Here is a 27,966-nt window from a genome sequence, read left to right as displayed (position 1 = left end):
CCACCATTTTTAATGTATGCAAATAATTTCCAGCATCCAAGTACACAATTTTAATTGGGCAGTAACTCCCATATGGTATTTTCAGAAGGTTTTGAAATATTTTGCCTCTCCCCAAATTTGTCATTACCGAAAAACTATAATATATAATTTGATAACAAGGGTTAAATTGACCTATTAATATTTTGTTTACATCTACATTGTAAAAAAAATGGTGCTATTTTATTAAAAAACACAGGTAAATCAATAACAATTACAATTTTAACAGTATTACAAGTGTGATTTGTTGTATTTTCAATCCAATCTTTCTTTGTAAATGGCATAAAGTTAATCATACTGATTTCAAAGTTAAGGATTAGTTTGAATATTGAACCAAACACCATCATAACATCATAGTTGATAATTCAATATACTTTATTTTTGACAAAACATCATCCAGTTTCAGTCGTGAATGCACATTTTCGGTAGCGAGTAGTGATAGTAATGTTTTGGTAGCGACCACATCACATTACAGAATTTTAACTTGCATACTAAAATATACAAAAATGCTAACTAAACAACATTTTTGTTTATTTCCACCAAATAAAGGATTATGTGTTCCCTTTTTTCACTACCAAAACAATGATGTCTGTTTTGACTGTTTCGATAGTGACAATTTTAGATACTTTACAGCACGTTAGCTAGCACAGTTCTGAATAGTTGTACACACATAAAAAACAACAACTACATTTTATAGCTGTGAGAGAGAGGGACACAGGAATATTTCCTGATCAAAAATGTAAGGGTGTGGTTAAAATCAGTCTCAGCCAGTGGACTAAAACACTATTTCGGTAGTGACATGAAAGCACAATGAAGACACATTTTACAAAGAAAATATAAAATAAATGTTTTGAACTTCACCTTAAAAAAAAAATATTGCAAAAAATATTTCAATATTTTCATGAGTTAAAATTTAGGGGTTAGGGTTCGGGACAATATTAGCCACCACTGTCAATGAAACAATATTATGAAATCTTTATTATAGTATACTCCTAAATGTAGTTGAACTTGAAGGGAACACTGCCACACTAGTTTTTTTTTTTTTTTGTGTGTGTGTGTGTGTGTGTGTGTGTGTGTGTGTGTGTGTGTGTGTGTGTGTGTGTGTGTGTGTGTGTGTGTGTGTGTTGCACAAACTGAATGTGGTACCACGAAGCACAGAACACTTTTGTAAATATAGTATTCAACCACATTGAGCATATCACTCCAGAGTCAACAATGTCTCCTGAATGTGAACAGCAGACTTTGCGTCAGCATAAACAGAGCCATAATAAGCAGTGGATTAGCAACGTTTTTAAACAGAGACATCACCGGCATAAAAATCAGCTTCCACCTTTTACTTTCATTTATATGGGCACTTAATACTGATGTATTGCATCCTTCCTTGTAAGTGTATGGATGAATGTGGTTATGTGAGAGAGTGTGTGCTTGTTTGAAAGGCAGACAGTAAGAGAGAGTATTGGCTTACTGTGAGGAAACTGGTTCCTATGAGAAATGAGTGGATTAGTCGAGTGTGACATGTCTCATAGGGCTGAGAGGATTCTTTGGCCCATAGGTTTGGAAAAGTCCAACAGCCCCCTCCTGAATGATGTTAGGTCAACTCGATTCATGGGTTTAAAAAAAGTGAAATATCAGACATAGCCTTTTCTATCCAAACCTCTACTTGCTAAGATTTCTTTTTGTTTTAGGTGAAGTCGAAATTGTCTGGTTTCATGGGTCAAACCCCATTTCCAGTGCATCAGAAAGTTCTTGTAATTTGCCTAAACTAAATGAAGAAAGCATTCATACGATGTGGTGTCATATAATACAAAGCTACAGTAGGAAAAGCAATAGTGTTAACTGATAATATTTTCAGCCTTATAAAGTGAATTAAAAAAAGAGCAAAGGTTGGGTTCCTGACACTCTTAATAATGTTAGTTGCACATAAGTAGTACGTCTCTTCAACATATTTCAGTGCAATGTTGTTATCCAAGTAGTATGTGAATACGGAAATAAAAAAAAAGAATAAAAATAGTGTTCAAAATAAATGAAAACACCTTTGAAATGGCACTGTGGCATGCAAGTGCCACATGCTAGGCCTGAATTTGCATGACAGACAATATCAATTATATAATCTAGAAGTATATAAATGTTTTACTTTTATACTATATAAAAGTTATTATATAGAACTTGAGATCATAAGAAACACATATAGCCAATGAGCCATTTTACTGTATTTCCAGCACATGGTTCTGTGTTTGGCAATGATTCAGTCAGCCAGGCATTTAAAGGCCATTCGGCTACTGTTATTCCAAATGGTTATGTGAATAACTGCATTTAGTGTGGAGGATTCCAGATTATTTTTCAATATAATAGGAATATGGATGGCATAAAGATGACATGCGATATATTTTTTTCTATGAGTTTGGGATTGCTCATTTTATGTGAAATATTCGTCATTTCCATTTGTTGAAAGTGAAATATTGTCATTGGAGCTGCCGTTCTCTGCTGTGGATGTTAAACCCTGGCAAAAACAGGAATAGAAAACCTTAAAGACAAATTCTTACAACATTATATGCATGCAATTTAGAAAAAATACTCACACTCATGTTGCAGTCAAAGCGGCTATAAGTAGAGTTGCTAAGCACGTCATCTTCAAGTATAGATTCCCTGTAAAGATACAAAACATGTTTGTCCTCTTTTCTTTTTTTGTCATTAAATTCTAATGAATTGAGTAGTACATACCTTTTTCTTTTTTTATTCAGCACAAAAAGGACAACACCAACAGTAAATATCACCACAAGTGTCACTCCCACTCCAACACCAATACCTACAGCTGAACAAACCAACAAATGTTTTTGTATAAGGAAATACAATGAAAATTAAACATTTTTATTTTTGGACCAGTTCGTGCTTCCCTGAATGAGGAAATTAAATTGAATTTGAGCATTTGAGTTCTCAATTGAGCAGCCATTTTGAGAGTTTGATTTATTATTTGATAATTTGAGCATTTGATTTCATTCAAGCCACTGTTTTGAGAGATTTTTTATCAAAATGTCTTGTTTGAAATACAAATATCACAACTTTTTGATCCAAAATGCCATGTTTCGATTTATGAGGAAATATGAGGAACTGAAATCATGATGGGTCTCTACATTTTTGTGATGAGTGCAGGTGATGAGATGAGCTGATGAGATAATGGTGCGAAAATAAGTTTCAAAAATCATTCCTTGGCCAGTAAAAAAAAAAAAATTCATGACCAGAAATGAGAATCATTCTCAATTCACCCTCTATATGCAGGTGTAACAAAGAGTTTGGATCTTGTGTGAGAGATGTATTTAAGACTGGCAGGCATTAATATATCTCTTACTGTCACTAGAGTGTGGAAGTTGTGAGGTGGGATCTGAGTCACAAGGCCCGGGAATAATGTGAACATCATCAATAGCTATACTTCCTTTCGGACCTTCTCCCTTCAGGAATTCAAATATAAACTGTGGAGAGAGAAGGAGACAATGATGTACAAATGTTTTGTGGTTTTGCTTTGAGTAAATCTTAAAATGATTCTCATTGATCCTGTGAATTCTGCATGATAGAGTTTGATACCCAGAAAGGCTCTCGGTATGACACATAGATGTTGCCTGTCCTCCACACGTCGCCCTGATCTCCTGACTCCACCCATACTATCTGGCCACGCTTATTCCCGCTGTTATGGATGGTCCTTGGAAAGAAAGAGTCTCAATGAATTGTGATGAAAGTTCATACACATAAAAGGTTTTTTTTTTTGTCATGGTTCTGTACCTGTTATTGACGTATAACATGAGCGTCCCAACTTTGTATCCATACATATGATACCAGAATGTGAAGCAGTGCCCCCTGCTGTCAGGCGTGAATATCTCACTCAGGATCATGGCAGTGTCTCCCCAGGTCCCCACAGAACTGTCCATATAAAGGTAATAACCTACAGGCACAAGAGCATCACAGAACCTGTTTACACCTTAAATGAAAATGTGACCACCTGTGATCATTTTTAAAATAAAGGGTCCAATTTCATCACTATATAAATTACTCACTTCTTTAGTGTGTTAACTGTGTGTTGATAAAAGGCAGGTTTTTTTTATCAGATTTTGATTAATCCCTGGGAATCAAATCTGCTGAATCATTTACTAAAAAGACTCATTTGTTCATTAAAGGTGCAGTAAGCGATTTCTGAGAAACGCTGTTGATATTTGAAATCACCAAAACAAACACGCCCCAACCAAAAAGGATCACACCTCTGATAGCATACATCTTGATAGCTCCGCCCACAAATTCACAAACAGGTTATGCAGCACAGGCACTTCCCCCCTCATGAGTGGACACGCCCCTTACTGCTGATTGGCTTCAAGTCTGTTTTGGTGCACGTTCTGATCCACTTTCAATAGCGTTTCTCGTAAATAGCTTACTGCACCTTTAATTCGTTCAGTGACCTTTTCTTTTTTTTACATTGTATCCAGTATGTAGGTCACAACAAATGAATCACTCATTCAATTATTTACTCAACTGATTCATTAAAAACACCTAATTATTTACATCCAAAACAAGTCTTACTATCCTAAATTAAAGGTTGTGTGCTTCAAATTTACAAAGAGACTCCAGAAAGACTTATGTGTTTTCCAAATTGTTCATGAACTAAACAAATTTTAATGCAAAAATATATTGTTTTTCAAGCCCAATTATCTTGATTGACAGGTGACAGATGACTAGGCTTCCCTTAACTCTTGTCTGTATTTGCAATTTACACCACAAAAGTAATGAGGTTACGTGTATTTGATGATCTCTAAATATAGTTGGAATGACTAAATCACAAAATTTGGAACCCATTGTAACCAATATTAAAAGCTACACTATCTAGTAGCTGAAAAATAAAACTGCAATGCATTTTTTGGTTGTTTCAATGTGACAACAATGATAGATGATGTGTATAGATATACAAATTATGTATGCAATCCCACAAAAATGCATCCCGACAGCTCTAAAAAGTAAACCAAGTTTTTCAAGGAATGGTTAGGTAAAATAAAGACTTGAAGAAGATGGATTTTTTTCGCACTCTCTTTGTGTTACAGTCTCACAGTTTAGGATGTGCCCGAAATATAATTCCAAATTCAGAAAGGCACGGGAAATGAATAATGCATTCTGCGGTACTGCGCTCCCTCTACGCAGAGAATGCGAGATTGCGAATTGGAAAGCGAAAGTAAAAAGCAAGCGTGCATTCAAAAGTGATTTCATAACCCGCATATTGATGGCGGCTCCCTGATGCCCACAAATTATATATACAATATAATTACCCAACTATATAATTGCAAGAGAATGGAAAACTATTGAAATATATTTTTCCTCCCATCTCATTTCCCTTCAGGTGCTCCATAGAATGCGTCATTTCCTTTCCGAACATGGTATTCAGCTTCGGGCACATATGAGATCTATCTAAATACTTCCTTCATATACTTCTTCATGACATTTTAATAAAACTCAGTGAACTCCTTCAGCCCACCTGTGGAAGTGTTGGTGGTGTGGTCCACACTGGGTCGTGTGTGATTTCCAGTACGTGCCTGGGCTCTGAGCCAGTCCGCATCATCCACCTCTATCAGATTCATCCAGCTGCAGAAGTTTGCCTCAAAGTCACATTGTCCTGAAGGAGTGCAGGGATAGTTTGAAACCTGAACATCATCAAGCGCTATGACTCCCTGTTCAGTCTGGCCTGCAATTCCCTCCACCACAATCTGAAAAGACAGCTGTATTAATGAGGACACTCCTGCAGTTCCACATCATTAAACTCAAGGGTACAAACTGTAGTATAACTTGTGGCAGGGTTTTAAGGCCATTATTTGCAATAATATGTGATTGTAATTCTGAAATAATGAGCTGGACGTTTCAATCAGTCACCAGATGCAACGCTGACTCACTCTGTGGTTCGACCCTGAGAGGGTTAGAGGGGTCTGGGAAAACCTCCACAGTCCTCCCTGCTCTCCAGACTTGGTCACCAGCAGGGGCCGATCTTTGTCTGAGAACTGTTGATACACATTTAGGGTCCCAGTGCCCTGTCCATCCATGTAATACCATAGCTGGAGACACTTGGCATCACCTGGAATGAAGATTATGTCTTCTCATGAGAGTTTTCTGAAGTTAATAGTTTACATATGTCACAGTTAACAGAAAGATACAGTTTTCTCTCACCTGTTTGAAGCAGAGGAGATGTCATTATAGCTCTATGTCCTTGCACATGGGTAGGTGCACTTTCCATATAGAAGTAGGATCCACTCGCTGTGTTGGTTGTATGGTCGAAACCAGGTCCAGATTTAGATTTTACATTATTTCCTGACACTCGGATCCAGTCCAGGTCATCTTCGGCCTGTTGTATCCAGCCACAATCCCCCTCTTCAAAGTCACAAAGACCCTCTGAAACAAATATTATCTGGTGATATTCATAAACATTTATTTATCAATATGTAAAGATGAGCTGATATTAACTTCTGTCCAATATTTAAAAAAAATATTACAAAAATAAATAAAAATAAAGACTTTTATTCTAGTGAATTGAATTTAGGCATTACATTATAATGTGTAATATGTAAATTAGATATTCATTTTGAGAATTGCTAAAGATTTAATTTAACAGAGTTATTTAACTATTTTTATATACTTGTATATTAAACAATGTTTTGTGTTTTTAAAAGATTAACTTTAATTGATCCGTAGATTACTGCAAAGGCAATACAAATGTAAAAATAGGAGAAATTAGTATGCGTGATTAAATATTCTATTTTGTCTGTTACGAAAATATCAGCTGATAACGAAAATGTCATGCATCTTTATAAAAAGTATTTAATAAACTGTAAATGTTAAAAAAATATGTTATTTTAAATCACTACTCATCAAACCTAGTTCTATACAGAATTTTCATTTAAAGTTATACAATAAAGTTTTATGGTCAAGATCTCCTTAATCAAATCACCCCTCTTCCAGGCTCACATTTTTGGATATTTTATGGTATATTTAATCAAATTGTCTTTGACATGAATCAAATGCATTCAATTTGGTCACTTAGCTGACAGTTTGATACTGAAGACAGTAACTAGATGGATGAATACAACATTATGTTACAGCTGTGCCAAATGCTTGTGGTGCTCTAATAAGCATGGAGGACAATTCAACAGGGTAATGTGAAAAACAACAGACCAAATACTAAGCTACGTTATTAATTACCTGTGGGAGCACAGGCACCCTTAGTGACGGATAAATCATCTATAGCAATGTGCCCAGACTGTCCTCCAACTGAAGCCTCAATTAATATCTGATGAACATCTGTCAGTTTCACATGACTCTGAGCCAACTGCCATTCATTCCTCTGAGACCCTTCCCTTAGCCACATCTACAGTTTTAGAGACAAAAACATTTTTTGGAGTTAGAATAAAACATTTTGCATTCCTTACATGTGACATTAGAAAATGCCCAGAAAATGTTTTTCTTTTGAGTCTTACTAATGTGATGTGGTTGGATGAAATGTCATATATAGACATTCTTAATGATCCCACTGTTGCTCCAAACATGTGATACCAGAACGTGAAGCAATATCCATCAGGTCCAATAGGGGGCGACAGAGGAGATTTCAAATGAGCCATATCCCCTGTTCTGCCATGACTTGAGCTCTTGATGTACAAATAATACCCTGTAAAATAACAAAATACACATAATTAGGACATACATGATGATTGACCTGACACTGATAAGATGGAAATGGTTACTGGCTCACCCTTTCCACTGGTGTGGTCACCCAAAGGACCTGTATTTGGAGTCTCAGTTGGTCCGCTCCATCTCTCCCAGTCTAGGTCCTCTGCAGCTCCCTGGATCCACCCACACAAGTCCTTCTCAAAGGAGCATGTGACCAAGGAAAAGTCTGGAGTACAGGAGAAATGAGACATGATCTCGTCATCATAATGTGGGCTCAGGTCACTGAGCAAAACTTTCTCAAATTTTAAAAATGTAAACTACTGTTCAAAGGTTTGGGGTTGGTGAGATTTTTGTATGATTTTGAAAGAACCAAGGCTCGCCTTGATTGGATTGATAAAAAATACAGTAAAAACAGTAATATCGGGAAATATTACTTCAATTTAAAATAATTGTTTTCTATTTTAATTTATTTTAAAATGTAATTTATTTCTGTGATGGTAAAGCTTTCAACAGTCATTATTTCAGTTTTCATTGTCATGCTAATGATTCTAACATGCTTATTTGCTGCTCAATACAAATTTGGTTGTAATTTTTGTGGAAACCATAATGCATTTTTTTTCCCCAGTAAAATCTTTGATGACATTCTTTTGTTAAATTTTTTTTAATTTTTTTACTTACTGACCCCAAACCTTTGAATGGTAGTGTAAATAAATAGTCACAATATTTCACTTTAATCATTTCTAGACTAATGCCATGGCCAGGTAAAATAGGATAAGCATGTATTATATAGAAGAAACAGGATCGTTATGCAGTTCAGATTTGTACACATTTCCATCTCAACTAACTTCTCAGCAGATTCCCCACCTGGAGGTTGGAAGTCCTTCTCACAGTTGTGGAAGGAGACATCATCCAGGGCAGTTGTCCGAGTTGTGGGCAGGGAACCTTCCTGTTTGAGTGAGGTCTGGCTGCTAAAAATTAACTTAAATGGGACACAAAGAAAATATGTGCATATTCATGCAGAACACTTGCCTAATAGGTGTATAATTTGAGCAAGGGATCCTAGAGAATGAATCCCAAAAGATCAGACTCATGATGGGTGCTTTGTGTTCCATACACATTCACTGTGACATACCCTGTAAGGCTGGTCTTGTTTGCCCAGTGGTAAGTGTTCTGGGACCCACTCAACTGAAGTGCTGCTGGATCGTGACCAGAGCAGCTTCCTGTCCTCTCCCTTCTGCAGGATCACGCTGAGATTGCCTGCACTTCCAGAACCCATGTGGAAGTGAAACCTAGTGCGCAAGAGATAGTAAGGAAAATTGGGTACAAGGAACATGGCAAGTGTTGTGTAACAGTATTTGTCTGTTTCACAAAAACAATATTTTACTTCCCTTTAATTTACTTCACATTAAAATGTGGACTTGACCCCAGTTTTGCACAACATAATTATGAGTGAACTCACAGAAGCTGACAGTATGCAGAGCTGATAGGCAAGGATGGGCTCTGAAACACAGCCTCGTTCTTAGACGGATCCATTACAAACGTCTGCATGTAGTGCCCTGAGGATAGGTAAAGGGTAAAAAGAAATATGAATCATATTTACTTTGATATGTTTTTGTCGTGGATTGATACAGCATTTAATTACCTGTTCCAGTGGTGTGGTCAGTAGGCAAGTCTGTGTTGTCTGTGGCCTTTACCCATTTCCACTTGTTAGGACCTACACTTATATCACTCCATTGGCACAGTCCATTCTCAAAATTGCATGGACCTAGACAGACAGACAGACAGACAGATATATACACATACATTCATACCGATAGATAGATAGATAGATAGATAGATAGATAGATAGATAGATAGATAGATAGATAGATAGATAGATAGATAGATAGATAGATAGATAGATAGATAGATAGATAGATAGATAGATAGATAGATCAAAGATAGTCAAAAGTCTAATTTTCTACATTTCTAAAATCTGTCTATTATATTTTATTTTTATACATATTAATCCTGAAGAAAGAAAATAGCAAGAAAATGACTCACCGCAGATTTCTTCATCCTCCCCTAGAGGGCAGTCTAGGTCATAATTACACTGAGCACCAGCAGCAATGCATGTTACGCCATCTGACCGCCAGCAGTGAAATTCATTCTCCTGAATTTGACAAACCATGTCAATTTATTAATAAAAAGATACAGCTTTCACAATAATTTTTCTCAAAAAATGAAGAGTAGCAAAAATGAGAGAGAATATTCACTCTTCATCTTTGTACATACAGTAGTATAGTCAGGGTATGCAATAGTTACAACTGAAATTTCCTGACCTTACAAGGGTTGACTGTAGGTGAAGCTGAAGAAGCATCAGTCACTGGTGTAGTTGCTGTAGCTGGTGTCATCGTTGGCTCAGGTGTGACTGGCAGCTCGCTGTTGTCAGGATCATGAGCACACGTCACAGAGAAGGAAATATCATCCACCGCTGTTTGCGATGCATGAGCCTCACCATTTCCCACATACTGGAAAACAATCTGAAAATAAAGCCAGTTTTATTTCTAACTGATGTTATACATTATTTAAGCCATGAAATTATGTAAATGACACATATACTGTAAAAAACAAAACAAAACTCTGACCTTGCTCTTAACTGCGGTAGAAAAGGTGACTTCTGCTCTGTGCCAGAGGAAGCTCTGTGTCACAGTCTTGTCCCAAAGTATATTGTCATCATCTCCATTACTTAGCGTCCTCAGCGTGACGACTAGCCTGGAACCAGTGCTGTCACCATGAGAATAGTGGTAGAACCTCACCTGCAAGAACAAGGTGCATCAGTACATATAAAAGAGACTTTGGATTACATTATTTGATCGACACATGACTCACGGTGCAATCAGAGCTGGGCAGCAGGGTGCTGGAGATGATCTCTGCTGTCACTTCATGTGCTGGAGTGATGAAATGACCTAGAACATGCCACATGTCCTTCAGAAATCATTCTAACATGCCTATTTGGTGCCTTAAAATGCCTTGACTGTCACTTTTGATCCGTTAAATGCATCCTTGACCATAGTGACACAAAACCTTTGAATGTTAGTGTACAGTATGTGTATTATTTTGAGCACCTGCTGCAGTGTTGCGGGTGTGGTCTCTTGGTGGTCCATGCTTAGGCCAGGCTTGTTCTCCTTTCTGCAAAATCCAACCAGCTTCCAAGTCACTCTTCTCCCACGAGCACATGCCCTGCTCGAAACTGCACCGATGCTTATAGCCCTTTACATCTAGACCGACAAAAGACAAGAGGTTATACAGTTCCTCATACAATGTTACTGTCCTGCAGAGTTCATCAGTGCCTTTAAAACTCTGACAGAACCACGTTTTTGATAGCTTTAAACAGAAAGTCATACCACAAAGCTCTTCATCAGTGCCATCACCGCAGTCATCGCTGTAGTCACACACTCTGTTCAGCTCCACACACACATGGTTGGAACATTTGAACATGCCCTCTTGACAAGATTCATGAGGCTCTGAAGGAGAAATAATGGATGATGGACTAATGTCTTGGCCCATTAAATAATGCTGTGTTAAATGTTAAAGTGATCTGAGAGCTTTAAAATGGATTTATCAGTAAGAATAAGTTGATGTGTTTGTAACCTGCCTGGAAGAGTGCAGTTGAAAAAGGTAATGTCGTCTATAGCAATGTCCCCGAGCTCGCTGAAGGTTCTGGTAGCTTCAAAGAGGAGAGTGAAAACCTGATGGGTGCGACCCACACTCAGCTCTGCCCGATGCCACTCATCTCCATGGTTACTAGACATCCACCACAAGGGCGTCCTCCTTGGACCTTCTTGGAGGAACACTTTAAGTTCCCCAATGCCTGGCAAAGACGAGATTGCATGAACTACAGTATAAATCTTTTAGTATTACCTGAAGTAATTTAACACATAAAGATGTCTAGTCTTACCCTCTCCAAACATGTGGTAGTAGAACTCAAGCAGACACTCATTGCTGGCCTCTTTCATGGCAGGACTCTGAAGAGCAGCATAGCTGTTCTGGTCACCATGGTTGGCTTCTACTGCCATGTACCAGCCTACGACAAATATATGTTTTTATTATTAAATTACACTGATAGCATTCTGTTTTTGCATTATTTATTAGTTATGGGAATTCTGACTCATTCAAATAGTTTGTTTGAAGAACTGGTAAAAAAAAAAAAAAAAAAAAAAAAAAAAAAACGAGTCAGCAATTCTTTACGTCATTATGTGGTCCATGAAATCCCTGACTGGCATATCACACGGTCTAAAATTCTCAAGAACAGCCATATACGTATGTGCAGGTTTTTTCTATTAATTTGTACTATAAGAGTGTTTATTGTAATTTAATTTATTCCAGTTCAGTTGGTTGCTGTCATGATTCAGCTTCATTCATGTTATGATTCAATGCCATTTCAAACCTACTTTTTTTGCGTTTACAATAAATAAATAAAAATGAATAAGAAATTAATACTTTTATTCAGCAAGGTTGCAATAAATTGATCAAGACTCTGAAGAGCAGCATAGCTGTTCTGGTCACCATGGTTGGCTTCTACTGCCATGTACCAGCCTACGACAAATATATGTTTTTATTATTAAATTACACTGATAGCATTCTGTTTTTACATTATATATTGATTATGGGAATTCTGACTCATTCAAATAGTTTGTTTCAAGTCAAGTCAAGTCAAGGCAAGTTTATTTGTATAGCGCTTTTCACAATACAGATTGTATCAAAGCAGCTTCACAGTATTAAATTAAAATAATACAACAAAGTTTGTTTCAAGAGGAATTTATTGATTGATCAAATTAAATTAAATATCCCCAAAATATCCCCAACTGAGCAAGCCAAAGGCAACAGTGGCAAGGAACCGAAAAACTCCATCAAGTGACCTAATGGTGTCCTAAAACTCCATCAGGTGACCTAATGGAGAAAAAAAACCTTGGGAGAACCCAGGCTCAGTCAGGGGCCAGTTCTCCTCTGGCATTTATGAGCTAGAGGCCGGATTGTAGTTTGAACTGTAAGATTATATGAATGCCTGGCTGAAGAGATGCGACTTTAATCTAGTTTTAAACTGGGAGAGCGAGTCTGAGCAACGAACAGTATCAGGAAGACTATTCCAGAGTTTTGGAGCCAAATGTGAAAATGCTCTCCCTCCTTTGGTGGTTCTGGATATCCTAGGTATGACCAAAAGCCTTGAATTTAGTGATCTTAAAGAGCGCGATGGATTATAGGGCGATAGAAGATCCGTTAAATAGACTGGAGCTAAGCCGTTTAGGGCTTTATAAGTCAGTAGCAATACCTTGTAATTAATACGGAACTTTATAGGTAACCAATGCAATGATGATAAAATCGGTGTTATATGATAATATTTTCTTGATCTCGTAAGAACTCTAGCGGCGGCATTTTGGACTAACTGTAGCTTGTTTATTGAGGATGCAGGACAACCAGCTAATAAAGCATTACAGTAATCCAGTCTCGAGGTCATGAATGCATGAACTAACTTTTCTGCATCAGAAACTGATAGCATATTACGTAGCTTAGCAATGTTTCTAAGGTGGAAAAAGGCTGTTTTTGTAACATATGAAATATGATTTTCAAAAGACAGGTTGCAATCGAGGTCTTTTACTGTAGAGGATAAAGTAACAGGACATCCTATGATGTTAAAGTTGTATTGTGCGAGGTTTTGTGGGCGTTTTTTTGAACCGATAAGTATTACCTCTGTCTTGTCTGGATTTAATAAAAGAAAATTACGCGTCATCCAATCTTTTATATCTTTAACACACTCTGTCAATTTGGAAAATTTAGCGTTTTCATCCGGCCGTGATGAAATATATATTTGAGTGTCATCAGCATAACAATGGAAACTAATTCCATGTTTCCTTATAATATTTCCAAGTGGCATCATATATATTGAGAATAACAGAGGGCCCAACACAGATCCCTGCGGCACTCCATAGTTTACTGGAGTTATGATCGATTTTTCTCCATTTAAATAGACAAAATGGTAGCGGTCAGATAGGTATGATTTGAACCAGCTTAGTGCTTGTCCTTGAACACCAGTATAATTTTGTAGTCGATCTAAGAGTAATGTATGATCTATAGTATCGAACGCAGCACTAAGATCAAGTAAAACTAGTATTGAGATACAGCCTTGGTCAGAAGCTAAAAGTAAATCATTTGTGATTTTAACGAGCGCAGTTTCAGTGCTACCAGTTTCAAGAACTGGTTAAAAAAAAAAAAGATTCAGCCATTCTTTACGTCATTATGTGGTCCATGAAATCCCTGACTGGCATATCACACGGTCTAAAATTCTCAGGAACAGCCATATACGTATGTGCAGGTTTTTTTCTATTAAGTTTTACTATAAGGGTGTTTATTGTAATTGAATTTATTCCAGTTCAATGCCATTTCAAACCTAAAAATTGTTTGCGTTTACAATAAAAAATAATAAATAATAATAATGATAATAAAAAGAAATGAATACTTTTATTCAGCAAGGTTGCAATAACCTTGATCAATAACCAATGATCAAGACTCTGAAGAGCAGCATAGCTGTTCTGGTCACCATGGCTGGCTTCTACTGCCATGTACCAGCCTACGACAAATATATGTTTTTATTATTAAATTACACTGATAGCATTCTATTTTTACATTATATATTAGTTATGGGAATTTTGACTTTTCACTTTTGAAGAACTGGTTCTTGAAACAAACTATTCAGCAATTCTTTACGTCATTATGTGGTCCATGAAATCCCTGACTGGCATATCACACGGTCTAAAATTCTCAGAAAGGTTGCAATAAATTGATCAAAAGGGACAAACAAGATGTTTATAATATAACAAAATATTTCTATTTTAAATAAATGCTGTTCTTTTTAACTTTCTATTTAGTAAAGAATCACAAAAAACTGCATCACCATTTCTACACGTATAATATGCAGCACAAATGTTTTCAATATTAATAATTACATATGTTTCTTGAGCACAAAATCAGCATACTATAATTATTTATGAAGGAAGACTGAAGTAATGATGGAGTAAAAATTTAGCTTTGCCATAACAGGAATAAATTACATTTTACAATATATTAAAATAGAAAACAGTTTAAGATTTAATAATATTTAAAAATATTCCTGTTTTACTGTATTTAAATTAATGAGCATAAGAGACCTATTTAAAAAAAAAAAAAAAAAACCCAACCCCAAACATACACATTATATGGTACATTCCAGGTTAGTTGTTCTCCAAAATATTTTACCCAGCTCTGTGCCAGTAGTGTGGTCCACTGATGGGCCAGTGTTGGCGGTGGTTGTACCATTCTGGTCCCGCTCCCAAACAAACTGCCCGACACTGATATCTTTCCATTCACAAGTGTCTGTCTCAAAGTCGCACCCAACAAACACTCCACTTTCCACGCTGATGTCTGAATGTTAGTCAATGAAAAGACACTGACAGCAAACATCCCTCAAATAATGCTTATTTTTCTTGAGAAAAACACTTTTCACCACATCAGCTACATCAATCATTCAAAACAATTATTTTTCACTGATTAAAAAGACAGTTTACCTCTGCATGGCTCATTTGTCAATCTAATGTCATCCACTGCAATGTATCCTTCACTGCCTGTTTGAGCGTCTATGTGAATCTGATAACAGGTTTACACAGGTTATATGATATGATTACACACAAATGGATACAATATAATGGTGAAAGTTTAAGAAATAGATAGGTATTTCACACCTGAAAGGGTTTGGTCTCAGCCACAGTGATAGAGACATTTTCCCAACTGTTCCCAGTGACCTGTGTTTCAAACAGCAGTTCTTGCTCTGTTGCACCTGAATCTAATAGCAGTCTAAGGATCCCAGGGTCACTGCCAATAGAAAAGTGCACAATAAAAACTGCATTATCACGCCTGACAGTCAAACAGTGGAAGAGAGTGCAGAAAGCAATTAAGAACAGACCTTCCATTTATTTGGTACCAGAACTCCAAACAGGAGTCACTGGTCAGCCGGATCCTTTCAGAGGTCAGCACTGAACTACTTTTTTGGCCTTGCCTGTTCCTCTGAGATGGGCTCAAGAGAAATTTGCCTGAAAAAGGATCAGAAAAAAACATCATGTGTTGCGTCTCATCAGCTGTCCTGCTATCTCATTTTGACTTAAGTCAAATATTGGCATTATCCACAAACATAACTACTACAGGAAATCAGGAGATCAGGGAGGTTAGTCTGACATTTTTCCTCTAGTCCTCACCATCTGCAGTGTGAGTAGTGTAATCGAAAGGAGGACCGCTATAGTGACCGTCTGCATGAATCCAGTCACGTTCATCTGTGAATCCATTAGCAACATTCACCCATGTACACTTTCCTGACTCAAAATCACAACTTCCTGCTTGGGAACAAGCTCCGGTTTTAACAGAGACATCATCCAGAAGAACAAACGACTCAGAGTTTTGACCGAGCTCTGCTCTGAACGCCACCTGTGTGCACATGCAAAATTAGATGAATAACTGCAAAACAAACCACATGACATACAATATACTTATTTCCATAACTGAGGATACTTCAACACAGGAAGTGCAGGTATTTTGCAATTTTGTTTCTTACTTTCAAAATAACATTTTTAAAAAGCAAATGAAAGTTGCCAAAGGATGTAGAATAAGAATACGAACTTTATGTCATAATAAGAACAGACGAGAAGCAGTGATGAATCATCAGACTAGTTCTGTGAAACAAATCAACTGATTCATGATTCATTCACAAATTCCTAATTGGTTAGGATGATCACTGAAAAACAACTTCAATTTTGGACCGTTTCTCACCAAAAGCTATCTTATAGTTTCACAGAAGACAAAGTCATACAAGTTTGATAACAACATGGGGGTGAGTAAATGACAGTTTTCATTTTACTAAGAGAAATAGAACCAAAGTCCCTTTCAAGGAAAGTCTGTTCACTCTTCGGCCATATTTGCAATGCCTCCGGGCAGCTATTTCTAAAAGCTAAAACTGCTTGCTGAACTCACAATTAAATAACATTTCAAATCAGAAACAAAATATGTTGTCTTATGCTCAAACAGCATTAAAAAAAGAAGCTTATTTTTCAGGCTAGACCAATGCGCATGTGCAGTCCTAAGTGGGAGTCTCAGGTTTCTATGTGAAACGGAGCTTCTAACGGCACCTGCAGTAATTCAATGACTTTACCAATCAGCGATTGGCTCTTTTACTTAGAAGGCGGGACATATTCTACCCTATTGCGTATTGCAGATTAATCCGTTCATTAGTAATAGGAGTGAACCGTTTTTCTATATCTATAGTCTTTCATAGAACTCACTCTGAATTTGGAAGGAGATGACACGGTGACCTCTGCTACCTCCCAACTATCAGAAGTCGCTCCAGAAAGAGACCAGAGTGCTGGACCCAGCTCCCCATTCAGAAGAACATGCACTGAGAGTGAATCACCTGAGCCTGCAGACAGCCAATACCTACAAAAAACAGCCTTTAATCAAAACATTACTCTTAACTGGGTTAGAACAGAGCTTAAATACAAAAACTGGATCCATAATGGACCAATATAAGATTATATTGACACAAGCATACCAGAACTGTACGCAGGACTCTGTAGATGGGCTATACTCTGGTGTCAGAAGATCTGAAACCTCTGGTTTCTGAAGATTGGACCCAAGCACAGCCATTGAATGGCCTGTCATGTGACAAACACATGACATTGGTCAGTACATAAAAAAAAATATATATATCTTTCACAACAAAAGCGATTGTTCCCTCACCAAGTTCAGTTCTGTACGTATGGTCAGTATGGCCACTGCTGCCATTCACGTGGAGCCAGATATTGCTGTCAGTCTTATCGGGTTCAAAGCCACACAGCAAGGGAGACTCAAATCCACACGGGTCTTTGGTAAAGAGATCACTTTAATAGCTGAGAATGTCTGGTAATTAGATAAGATGCTTTGAACGCTTTGACTCACTGTGTTCCACACAGGCTCCTGCAGTCACTCTGAAGTCATCAATGGCTATGAAGCCACTGCCTCCTGCTGTTCTGCTCCCTGAGAACTTTACCTGTACAAGGTGATAGTCATGTTGTAGACAGTAGACCTGTTGCTTTGTTGGTAAATAAGCATACATGTGGATTGAGATTTACAGTAGAAAATATGTCAGGCCTTACTCGATCAACGTCTGCAGTACTAATAGAGACTTGTGCGTTCAGCCACTCAGAGGTCTGGGTGCCTCTTCTTGTCCATGTGATGGTTTCCATTGTTTTCTGAAACCAACAATACTAATGTTTTTAAATAAAAAATACAAAATAAAAGAACTTCCTTTAAAGGGGTCATGAACTGCATTTTCTTTACATCATTTTTCCTGAGGTGCACTTATAATGTTAGTATGACTTTTACATAAAAAAATTCCATTTTCTACCCTGATTTTAGACCTCTGATTTGAACGCTCAGTTGGAAGTGGCGTGTCTGCTGTGAGACTTCTATGTAAATGGCCACTACTGTGATTGGCTAATGAAATAAGTATTACATGTTGAACTCTCTCGAAAACTTTTACAATGTTACTTTTTACTATTACAGCTGTCTATAGCATTATATTTAGATCTATTCCCACCGCATGAAAGGTTGCAGCATTGTGGCCGATGACAGAAAAGTCTGTTGAGCGCATGAATGCAGTGATCTCCTTATTGCAACTTGATTTCTGCACTCTCAGGAATGCTTTAATCATAACTAACAGCACAAATGCAATGTAAATAAGAGATTGTGCAGTGTAGACATCACCATTGATTATAATGGGAGTTTTGGCAAGAGTCCAGTCATTGATAAACTCGTGCTGTGTGATTGACAGCACCAGTGATTATAAAGGGAGGGTTATTTGATCTTCCTTTCTGAGTTTCTGTATATCATTTAATCACAATTTAAATGTATTATTTAATTATTTATTGATTATTTTTCAAGCTACTAAGATAAACAATGTAAAATTGTTGAAAAAAACTGATTGATTTACTGACGCAATAATTGCAATATATTTTGAGACAAAGAACGTCTGACTGTATGGCAAGCCTTTTTAACTTTGATTAATTTCCAGGATATGAATTCTTGATATCAACAATTCAATTTTCAATAGTTCAATAGTTATTGATATCAGGAATTAGATTTATACAAGTAACAATGGCAATTTTTGATATCAGAAATTACATTTCCACTAGTAACAATGCTAATTCTAGATATCAAGAATTGAATTTCAACTAGTAAAAACTATAATTCTTGATATCTGTAATTGTATTTTCACTAGTGAAATGTCACCATAGGCTGCCATTCAAATTCAATTGTTGATATCAAGAATTGATTTCTTACTAGTTGAAATTCCGAATACACATATCAGCTTTGTATTTCTTACTAGTAGAAATATTTTTTTTTATATAAATAATTTCATTGTTACTAGTAAAAATGTGAATTCCTGATATCAAGAATTACGTGGTTACTAGTAAAAATTTATATTCTAGATATCAACAACTGAATTGCTACTAGTAAAAATGTAAATTTTTTATATCTGAAAATTTATTTCGGATATCAATATAATTTCGGATATCTAAAATGGCTTTCTTACTAGTAACAATCACATTTATGATATCAGAAATTAACATTGTCACTAGTGAAAATGGAATTATTGATATAAAAAATTAACATTGTTACTAGTAGCAATTCAATTGTTGATATCAAGAATAGACATTTCAACTAGTGACAATTGAATTCTTGATATCAAAAATAAAGGTTTTTACTAGTAAGAATTGTATTTCTGATATGTGAAATTGGAATTTCAACTAGTAAGAAATCAATTCTTGATATCAACAACTGATTTTGAATGGCCTATGGTGACATTTCACTAGTGAAATACAATTACAGATATCAAGAATTATAGTTTTTATTAGCTGAAATTCAATTCTTGATATCTAGAATGAGCATTTTAATTAGTAAAAATGTAATTGTTGATATCAAGAATTAGCATTGTTACTAGTGGAAATGTAATTTCTGATATCAAAAGTTGCTGTTGTTACTAGTATAAATCTAATTCCTGATATCAATAACTTTAATTTGAACTAGTGAAAACTGAATTGTTGATATCAAGAATTCATATCCTGGAAATTAATAAAAGTTAAAACGGCTTGCCATATGAATGCACATGAATCCTAACATATTAGAAATCATATCACTACATATCATGACCGCAATTACACATGCCATGTTGAAAGTACCGTCTCAATAAGCAGATCTAAGTTTCCAAGAGATGGTCCTAACATGTAGTACCAGAATCCAATACAGACATCAGTGCTCTGAATTATCATCGGCGCTGAAATGACTGCTGTCTCACTGGTTTCATGTTCTCCAGACATATTTACAATGAGATAAAACCCTACAAGACAAAATATGAAAATATATGACAAATTATTATAAACTGACCTGATCTGCACACTAAAGGGTAAAATAATTAATCTTACCATTGTAATTTTTTAAGGTGTGGTCATATAAAGGTCCTAGCCATGGTTCATTCACCTTTCCACCCACTTGATGGATCCAATCAAATCCATCATCTGTCTCCTGGATCCAGTCACATAGTCCTGAAAGCAAAAATCTGGAATAATTAGCAGACAGCTCACAACACACACACACACACACACACACACACAGGTTTCCATGTTTTGGGGACTTTACATAGACAATGATTTTTATACTGTACAAAATTTATATTCTATGCCCTAACCCTAAACACAACCCTCACAGAAAACTTTCTTCAATTTTTATCAGCATTTTTTGTTTTTTTTAATAACATCAAGTATGACTTATAAGCTGTTGTCCTCATGAGGACCAACAATTTATAAATATATATATAAACACACACAGATACAGTACATACATACATATATAATCAGGACAATAAGTCAAAACACAGAGGGCCGGCCGCGCACAGGAGATGCCCATGCAATTTAACAGATCTCGAAATTTGTTGCAAAGAAGAAAGGAAAAGAAGAAAGGGAAAATATTCCAGTCAAGATGTGCCAAGCTGATAGACTCCTATCCAAACAGACTGAGTGCTTTAATAAAAATGAAAGGGTGCTTCAGCTAGTATTTAGGGGTGTGTACACTTATGCATTTGCAGTTATTTTGATCTTAATATTTGTTTCTTATCTTTTTCTCTGTAATGTGTCATTTTGGTTTTCAGTGGCATTTTGACATTAAAAGTGCAAAAGTTATAATTATAATTTATTATTATTATAAAAAAAATGTACACCATAAAATCAGGCTTTTTTAACCGGTATGTAGAAGTTTTATCTCCACTGTACAAATACATACATACACATTCATGTTTTGCTCATTCATCTCTTACCCTCCTGAAAGTTGCAGTCCAAGGCGGACCCAGGTGGAGAGGTTGGCTCGGTTGTGGGTGCTGGTGTTGTTGGGATCAGGTCAGAGCATCGCGTATTCCTCCTGATATAGATGTCATCCAAAGCAATAACACCTGTGTCTGAGTATCGACTCACGGCTTCAAACACAATCTGCAAACAGTGAAGTTTAAGTCAGCTATTGTCAAGTATCTGATGGTGTGGCATGTGTTTGTGCATCAGTCTCTCACCTGGTGACGTCCAGATGATTGGTAGTCTACAGTGACATGATGCCACACATTCTGATGATTTCCAGTTCGATTCCACAGACCACGTAGAGAACCGGACTCATTTACATAAATTGCTAGTTTCATCTTATCTACAATAATAAACACAAAATGTACAATGGAAGAAAAATCTAGTCGTAGGAATAGACATTAACAAATCAGTAGCACTTTATTTTACAGTCCTGTTCCCCATGTATATACTATGTACTTCTAATTGCAATAACTGGATAATAACTAGGCACTAACCCTGAACCTACCCCTAAACCTAACCTAACCCATGTAGTTACCCTATATTACCCAGTACTTTCTTAGGTAAGTTCAATGTAAGTACACGCAAGTGCACGTACTGTAAAATAAAGTGCAACCAATAAATCATTTTAGATTTTAGACTTTTTGACTCAAAGGCCCCCAGTTGTCCAATACCATTTTGAAGGCTAAGATATTTCTGGTATTTCTGCTGTAGTTATGACATTAAATAGCTGCTTGTTTTCAAACTTTTATATATTAACATAAACTGGTAGTATTCATGAATTCAATTAATTGATCACAATTCATTTTGTGACTCCAGAAGTTTCAAAAACTGTGTGTACTTCAATAAAAAAACAGGGACAATAAAAGTGCTTTTTAGCATTTTAATTTAGGATTACAGTTTCATTATTTTAATATACTAATTATAATTGATTAATTTAAATACTTTTGAAGTCACCACAAAAATCTACATTGACAATTCTTGTTTTTCTTATAGAATATTGCAGTATTTATTCATCAAAATAAATAAAGTATTAATCTTTCAACAAAATAACTTCCTCCCACTTGCAGCGACATCTCTCTATCTCTTTTTGAACTGAAGTGTGCATACGATGAACACTTTACTATCCCATGAGGCCACGCGAGAGGATTTTTGAATGGCAGTGAAGCAACGTAACTGACGCTAGTAGGTCACATGATAATGACAACATGGCGAATGTAGTACGTCCAGATTATATTCATACTACACACACACATTCATACTATATAGAACATACTTTTTAGCGGTCGTGAAGTAATTACTTATTCAAAATAAGTACCTACTCAAGAGAGTATGCGATTTTGGATGCAGCCACTGTTTTAAATCATTCTAAACAATCAAGTTTCTCTTCCAATAATATTTCGAAGTCTAAAACACAATTGAGGTTCTCTACGTAGATGCTCACCAATGCTCCACTTATACATGTGGAACCAGAACTCCAAACAGCCTTGAGATTCAGTATCCATCATCTCACTCTCAAAATAAGCAATCTGATCTGGTTTGTTAAATGTGTCAAAGGCCATGTAGTGTCCTGGATAGAAGAGAATGAGTGGTTGTCAAAACACAGTTTGCTGCACTTGTGCGCATGGGTTTGATTCCAAGAGTCAATAATTACATAAAAAGGAGCACTCTATTACCCGGTGTACATACAGCATTACGTAATGTGTTGATATTTACCCATGGCAGTGTTTGTGGTGTGGTCGACCTCAGGGTCAAATCCACTACTACTGGTTCCAGAGGTCCAGCTCCAGTCTACACTGGTGACGTTGACATGAGTATTCAGCCATCCGCACATGTCCATCTCAAAATCACAAAACCCTGAAGAGAATCATGTGCACAGCTTTATTTAGATGGTAGAGCAGTTTTTAGTATAAAACATTTGTTTTGAAAATATTTGAAGTGCTTTGTGAGGTGAATAGATGTTAATTAATTACTTAATTTATTCAAGATCAGCAGCAATGAAATGATAATCTTGTGATTATGAAGTTCAAGGACTTACCATGAGGGGGGCAAGGGTCATTTAGAACTGTTAGGTCATCAATGGCAATATCATGTTTCTGCTCATTTCCAACCACTGCTTCAAATATGACCTGTTATTCAAACAGTAAACCAGAGGCTGAAACATAACTAGATTGCATAAAAGTGCAGAATTCCAGAGGTCAGGGTTTGGCTGGTTAGCTTTAGCAGTTAGTATATGTCATAACTACATTATTTCATAAGCAAAAGGCCTCTTTCTCCATTGACAGGTATTCAAAAGTATGCATTCTGACTAAATTTTAAAAATGTGGCCTGAAGCAAAGATGACCAGTCAGTGCAACTGCCACTGAGATGAAAGGGAATACTAATGGAAGGCTTTTTTCCAGGAATTATAAGCCTCATTTGAAAGAACTTATAATACCAATATGATTTTTAATATCACCTCTATAATAAAGAAATACTTACCTGCCCGCACACCACTGCACATGCAGGTCATATTTATTGGGCAATAAACATTATTGGACAATCAGTACTTCCTACCAAATTATTATACTGCCCATCTTTAATGTTCCTAGTTAATGTTTTACAGGTACTGACATTGAACCTGTTTATGGCTCTACTTAAAAAATTTTTTTTAAATGGATGGCTGGATTCATACTGCACATGTTATTAAAAGCAAGCAGAGAACATAATCAGAAGCTGTGCCATCCACAATGGGCCAAAACCTCCCAGTACGAGCATAAAATATCAGAAATTAAATTACATAAGAGAAGAGTACTTAGACACGTTTTACAAAATAAATAAAATAATTACAAAAAACATGTGTAAAATTATATCAGTAACCCAATAAAAAGTTTTCATTTTACATGGAGCTGGTCGCCACATGTAGGATGACATGTTGAGATCACCTGACCATTCAAATACTACACTCTTTATGTTAAAACCACCATATTGGTGGACATTTTCACTCACTCTTAAAATAAATGAATCATGTTTGGCTGTTAGTAATGTGTTTCTGCAGTGAATCTAGAATCTGCAGAAGTTTCTTTTACTTTCACGCCACCATTAGTCAGTTTAAGTCCCAGATGATAACATACTGTAAGCACAGTGCAACATATACAAAATTACTGAGTGTACCTTTTATACTCTTCTACACGCACCTTATATGGGCTGTGAGGACTTCTGACTGTTGCTCTGCCGTGTCTCCACTGTTCTCCTTGATCTCCACTCGCACTCCACACGAGCATTTGAGATCTGGCACTGTGCAGCTCCTGGACATAGATGTTAAGAGAACCCACGTCTCTTCCATTCATGTGGTACCAGAACATCAAGCACTCTCCGTGCTCAGAGGAAGGGTGATTGACATCCATCAGCATGCTGCCTCTGCTGCCACTGGGGTTCTTCCACAGCTGCGCACTCAGGTAAAAGCCTATGGATAAAAACAATATGAATTATCATCACGTTGTAGCTATTACTATGATATCTGGTATGCTGTAGCTAAGGAGGATATTCAGACCCTTATCAGTCTCTAAAGTATGGTCCGTTGCAGGGCTGGGGGTGCCAGTTGCCAGTTCTCCATTAGTTCTGATCCAGGTAAAATCAGCTGTAGGGTCGGACGACAGGCCGCATAGAGAGCCTTGGAAGGTGCATTCCCGCTCAGCTGGGCAGGACCCATTTATACTGTTTGACACCTGCACGTCATCTATGGCGATGTAGCCTTTAGTGCCTTCCAGGATGCCCTCAAATATAATCTATTGGAAGCAATGCATGAGAACAAACATGTACGCATATATCCACCTGGGTGTAGTGTGTATGATTCAGTACCTGAATTGGTCCTTCACTGTCTGCGAAACTAAGGTCAACAAAACGCCACTTGTTGCCTTGAGTCCCTGTCCTCATCCATATAAGCGTCAGATTTCCATTAGCATGCTTGGTGATGAATCTGAGAGAGCCTTCAACAGCCACAGACACCCAGGATTATTATAACCACATGTAAATATGTACATGCAAATAAGTAATAACATATGCTGTAGCATAAATATGTGTTTGGTTAGTTTTTGACTGTTCACATAAAGAGCTTAGACAAACATATCTCTGACCAACTTAAAAATCACCAATATGTTTTTGTGAGGTTTAGAGGTAGTTAAATGAAAAGGATGCACAGACCCTGATTTGTGCAAATGTGTAGATTTTTTTGTCAGAATGTCTATTATTGCAAAATTAATATGTACTACGTACCATAAACATGAACTCAAAATTGACCTTATACAAGTTCTTACACATTCCTGGTCTCACTATGCAGAATTTATTGGTGCACATTATTACATAAAAAACATTCTTTCATGAAACGTCCACTTTTTACAATCCAATCAATTCCAGATGAAAAAATTCATCAATTCTGACTCCATACTTTCTTTATCAAGAGCATGATGAGAGCATGTTCTTAACTCACCAATGTTTCCACCGTAGATTAAATACCAGAAGCTGACACATTTGGCCTGCTGTGGAAAGCTGGCCAGTCTGGCTGTCTTAGGTGGTTTGAAGGACCGTTGTGGTGCTATGAACATAAAATAGCCTGCACAAAAAAAAAAAAATATTTGTTTACTTTAAAGTGAAGTTTTATATTTTTAGGTTTAAGTTTGAGGTTTATATATTTATTACATTTTTAGCAACTAAAGTTTTACTAAACCTTTACCAAATTGATTTAAAAAAGACAGTTAAGAATAAAAAAACTAAAAAATAATAATAATGCTGTTCTTTTGAACTTTCTATGCATCAAAGAATCCTGAAATAAATGTGTCCTGATTTCCACAAAAATATTAAGCAGCAAAACCGTTTTCAACATTGACAAGGAATGTTTTTGAGCACCAAATCAGCATATTGAAATGATTTCTGAAGGATCATGTGACACTGAAGACTGGAGTAATGATGCTGAAAATTCAGCATTGCCATCACAGGAATAAACTACATTTTGAAATATATTAAAATAGAAAAGTTATTATTTTAAATTGTAAAAATATTTCACAACACAACTGTTTTTTTTTTACTGTATTTTTGTTCAAATTAATGCAGCTTTGTTGGGCTTCTTTCAAAAACTTTTAAAAACCTTACTGACCCGAACCAGTGGTGTGATCATGTCCAGGTCCCTCATAACCGAAAGAAGGGTTCTGTCCATTTTCTCTCTTCCATTTGATTTCAGTTGACTGGTCATGGTACCAGGAACAGGTGTCTTTCTCAAAGTCACAGCTGAGCTGGTCTGAAGCTGCAGGGATGTCTCCCTCTGCACAGTCTATCAGTGTAATGTCATCCAGCATGATATCCTGATTTCCGATGAATGAAGGAATCACGGAAAATACAAGCTGTGTTTTTGTAAATGGAATAAGAAAGCATTAACACAAAATCAGTAAAGCTCTTCCAATTACAGTGTCCAAAAACAATTTAGTGTGACTCAGATGACTGTGAATGCAGTGCATTACCTTCAAGCCCAGAGGAAGATTTCCGATTAACAAACAAGCATTTTCCCAACCATTAGTCTGGCCCTTTTTAATCGACCATAACTTCACAGATGAAGTGTCACCAATCAAACTCAGGGAAAAGTCGGAAGAGATATTCACAGGATCATGGAGATGATACCAAAAGCTGCAATAAAACGATTACAAAACTGTGCTCACACTACTAAGCATTAAAATAATAATAATAAAAGAATGAGAATCTGAGTGATTAGAAAATAATTATTTAAAAGTGAGTGTTTGATGTGCTGCTTCTCCACCTTATCTTGCATCCGAGTGCAGTGGCCCTGGGAAGTGTGTGTTCCAAAATTGCTTCCGAAAAAAGATTTACAAGATCACCTTCTGCATGCATAACTTCACCTATAAATAATACAGAAGTCTAATTATCAAAAGTTCACATGATATCAAATCAAATCCAAGTTGATTGTCCTAGTCCAAAGGCCTACCCCAAGGTGATCCTGTGGTGTGGTCCACACCAGGGACAGCACTGATGTTTGCCATCTCTCGACGCCATTTAAATTCATCCCTACTGGAGTTAATCCATCCGCAAGCATGTTCCTCAAAGTTACAAGAGCCTGTGACGAAAGATAGGCTATTTCTTAAATTGTGAACCTAGCATTGTATTGTAAAGCTATTATTTTCCATGTATTTGCATGTAGTTGTTGCACGGAACAGATATCACAATTGTATAGCTGTAGTCTTATACATTTGTGATATCTGTTCTGTGGTGTAGCATGCAAATAAATGGAAAATAATAGCTTAACAATACAAGTTAGTAAATATTACTACATGACAAAGATGTGTCATCAGCAAGGGAAAACATAATTTGATTAAGATGATAATGCTGTAACTACCACAGAACTCCTCATCTGATCCATCTGCACAGTTGGGGTGGAAATCACACACTAGCTCCATGGAAAGACAGTCTTGGGAGTGAACACACTCGAACTGCCCATCAGGACAGGAGGCGCCCATTGAAACTGCATTTAAAAAACACAAACTAATAAGTGGTTACATTTGTTTTTTGTTATATATAGATTTACATCTTCAAAAGAATAAGAATGCACAGTTTATTTTATTAAAATTTAGAGAGTATTAGTATCAGGTCTCAGTCAAAAATGTCATTCTTTAAGCATCAATGGTGTGAGGACCCTAATTGGAATTGCTCTGTTTATTTTAATGTAGCTCCAAACATTAAGTCCTGTCAATCATCATTACGAGTGTATAAGCAGCATCCCAGCGACAATTCTTCCAGCATCCCTCCTCCTCCTCCTCATCTCCTCTCT

General features: G+C 36.5%; 1 protein-coding gene across 1 annotated transcript; it reads right to left on the bottom strand.

The window, feature by feature from the left end:
- Positions 1-398: 398 nt before the first annotated feature.
- LOC309501312 (MAM and LDL-receptor class A domain-containing protein 1) lies at positions 399-27,655 on the bottom strand (the record flags this gene model as incomplete). The annotated part of the gene is made up of 50 exons (XM_082173340.1): positions 399-2,536; positions 2,616-2,682; positions 2,758-2,848; positions 3,383-3,503; positions 3,616-3,730; positions 3,811-3,970; positions 5,543-5,771; positions 5,955-6,133; positions 6,226-6,447; positions 7,255-7,420; positions 7,530-7,717; positions 7,802-7,945; positions 8,584-8,698; positions 8,852-9,008; positions 9,179-9,275; positions 9,362-9,484; positions 9,763-9,871; positions 10,041-10,241; positions 10,347-10,517; positions 10,591-10,667; positions 10,827-10,979; positions 11,106-11,225; positions 11,357-11,572; positions 11,660-11,785; positions 14,992-15,156; positions 15,300-15,378; positions 15,474-15,603; positions 15,695-15,821; positions 15,984-16,209; positions 17,061-17,211; positions 17,327-17,429; positions 17,515-17,637; positions 17,713-17,803; positions 17,910-18,005; positions 19,995-20,152; positions 20,238-20,357; positions 21,125-21,293; positions 21,371-21,498; positions 22,600-22,725; positions 22,872-23,012; positions 23,194-23,284; positions 24,332-24,600; positions 24,688-24,922; positions 24,996-25,123; positions 25,624-25,746; positions 26,287-26,530; positions 26,648-26,810; positions 26,941-27,040; positions 27,127-27,255; positions 27,535-27,655. The coding sequence occupies 50 exons, from the start codon at positions 27,653-27,655 to the stop codon at positions 2,453-2,455; spliced, it is 7,167 nt and encodes a 2,388-aa protein (XP_082029466.1). The 3' UTR covers positions 399-2,452.
- Between the last annotated feature and the right edge of the window lie 311 nt (positions 27,656-27,966).

This window comes from Leuciscus leuciscus, assembly GCF_965113295.1.
Source record: "Leuciscus leuciscus genome assembly, chromosome: 6".
NCBI lineage: Eukaryota > Metazoa > Chordata > Actinopteri > Cypriniformes > Leuciscidae > Leuciscus > Leuciscus leuciscus.
The sequence above is the reverse complement of the archived record's forward strand: the minus strand, read 5'-3'. Positions and strand labels throughout refer to the sequence as shown.